The sequence below is a fragment of the Teleopsis dalmanni genome, chromosome 2 (assembly GCF_002237135.1).
Source record: "Teleopsis dalmanni isolate 2A chromosome 2, ASM223713v2, whole genome shotgun sequence".
NCBI classification, from domain to species: Eukaryota; Metazoa; Arthropoda; class Insecta; order Diptera; family Diopsidae; genus Teleopsis; species Teleopsis dalmanni.
The window spans coordinates 74,707,616-74,708,715 of NC_051847.1; the positions used below are offsets into that span (position 1 = coordinate 74,707,616).

Sequence of the window (1,100 nt, forward strand, 5' to 3'; positions counted from 1 at the left end):
CATACGATCCTCTCTAACTATTATATTACGACTTTGATCTACAGCACGCAAATTTTGTTTTAGTTTAAGCATGACCCGTTTATCTGATTGTTGTTCTGCGGTTAAGTCCCTCTCAATTGATATTTCCGTATTAGCGAGTTTTTTAATATTGTTGAAAATATTAAATATACACTGTTCTGCTTGGAACTCTGCAACGACTCCTATTTTGTCGTGTTTCTCAAATATTTTTCTTACAGAAGCTATTTGCACATCATCGACGTTCAGAACTTCAGCACATAATTTCCGAATCGACAATGTTGGATTGTCAGTTTTTTTCAGACCCTTGATAACAAGCGATTTTCGTTTTCGTGCGTTTATAATATAATTAATATTACGTGCATCCCGTTCGCGTTGTTGTTCGAGCTGCGTCACCTTCTGTTTTAGCACACGATTCTCTGCCGTTAGCTCTGTTATCTTACTAGAGAGTTCGCCCACTTCCGACACAATCACCTCTAAATCAGCTTTTGTTGGCAAGTTGCTTAGCTTTTCATCCAACAAGTCAGCCAATGATGCTCTCATTAACCCCATCAGTTCTGTTATATGCATATTCCCTACTTGCATTGTAGATTTCGCCTGGTTTATTTCTTCTGGGGAAAGTTCAGTCAATGGTCTTTTAGCTGCTGAGGTTCTTACTTGTATTTTTGAAACTTGTGTACTCGGTTTATTTGGTGTTCCTGCTGATGACATTTTGGAAGTTGTACTTTAAGTTTATCAAATTCAGTTTTTGATGCTTCGCCTAAAAGTCTATGAGAAAATTTATATATATATATAACAGCTTAATACTTTTTTTAAAAATTAGAATTTGTTAGCATAGACTCAAACCACTCTGAGCTTTACTACGTATAATTCGCCTTACGTTCCACTTATTTTCAGCACTTTTATTTACAATTGGTAATTACAGTTTTTGCATGCAACGCTATCTTGCCTGCAGAAGTCTCAATTGTATAAGATTGTACTAAACTTCACTTTTAACCGCTCACTTGAATGCGTTGCAATGTCTTGAATGTTTATTTATTAATACCACCCAATTGTAACCCGTTTTTCGCAATATAATTCACTTT

The 1,100-nt window shown here is 35.5% G+C and overlaps 1 protein-coding gene across 1 annotated transcript in view; it reads left to right on the forward strand.

Annotated features, from left to right (window-relative positions):
* Positions 1-1,023: 1,023 nt before the first annotated feature.
* LOC119674867 overlaps positions 1,024-1,100 on the forward strand; it is a 1,334-nt gene continuing 1,257 nt past the window's right edge. Inside the window, exon 1 of the mRNA XM_038086023.1 lies at positions 1,024-1,044. Coding sequence (XP_037941951.1) covers positions 1,024-1,044 — 21 coding nt within the window. The remainder of the gene's footprint in view (positions 1,045-1,100) is intronic.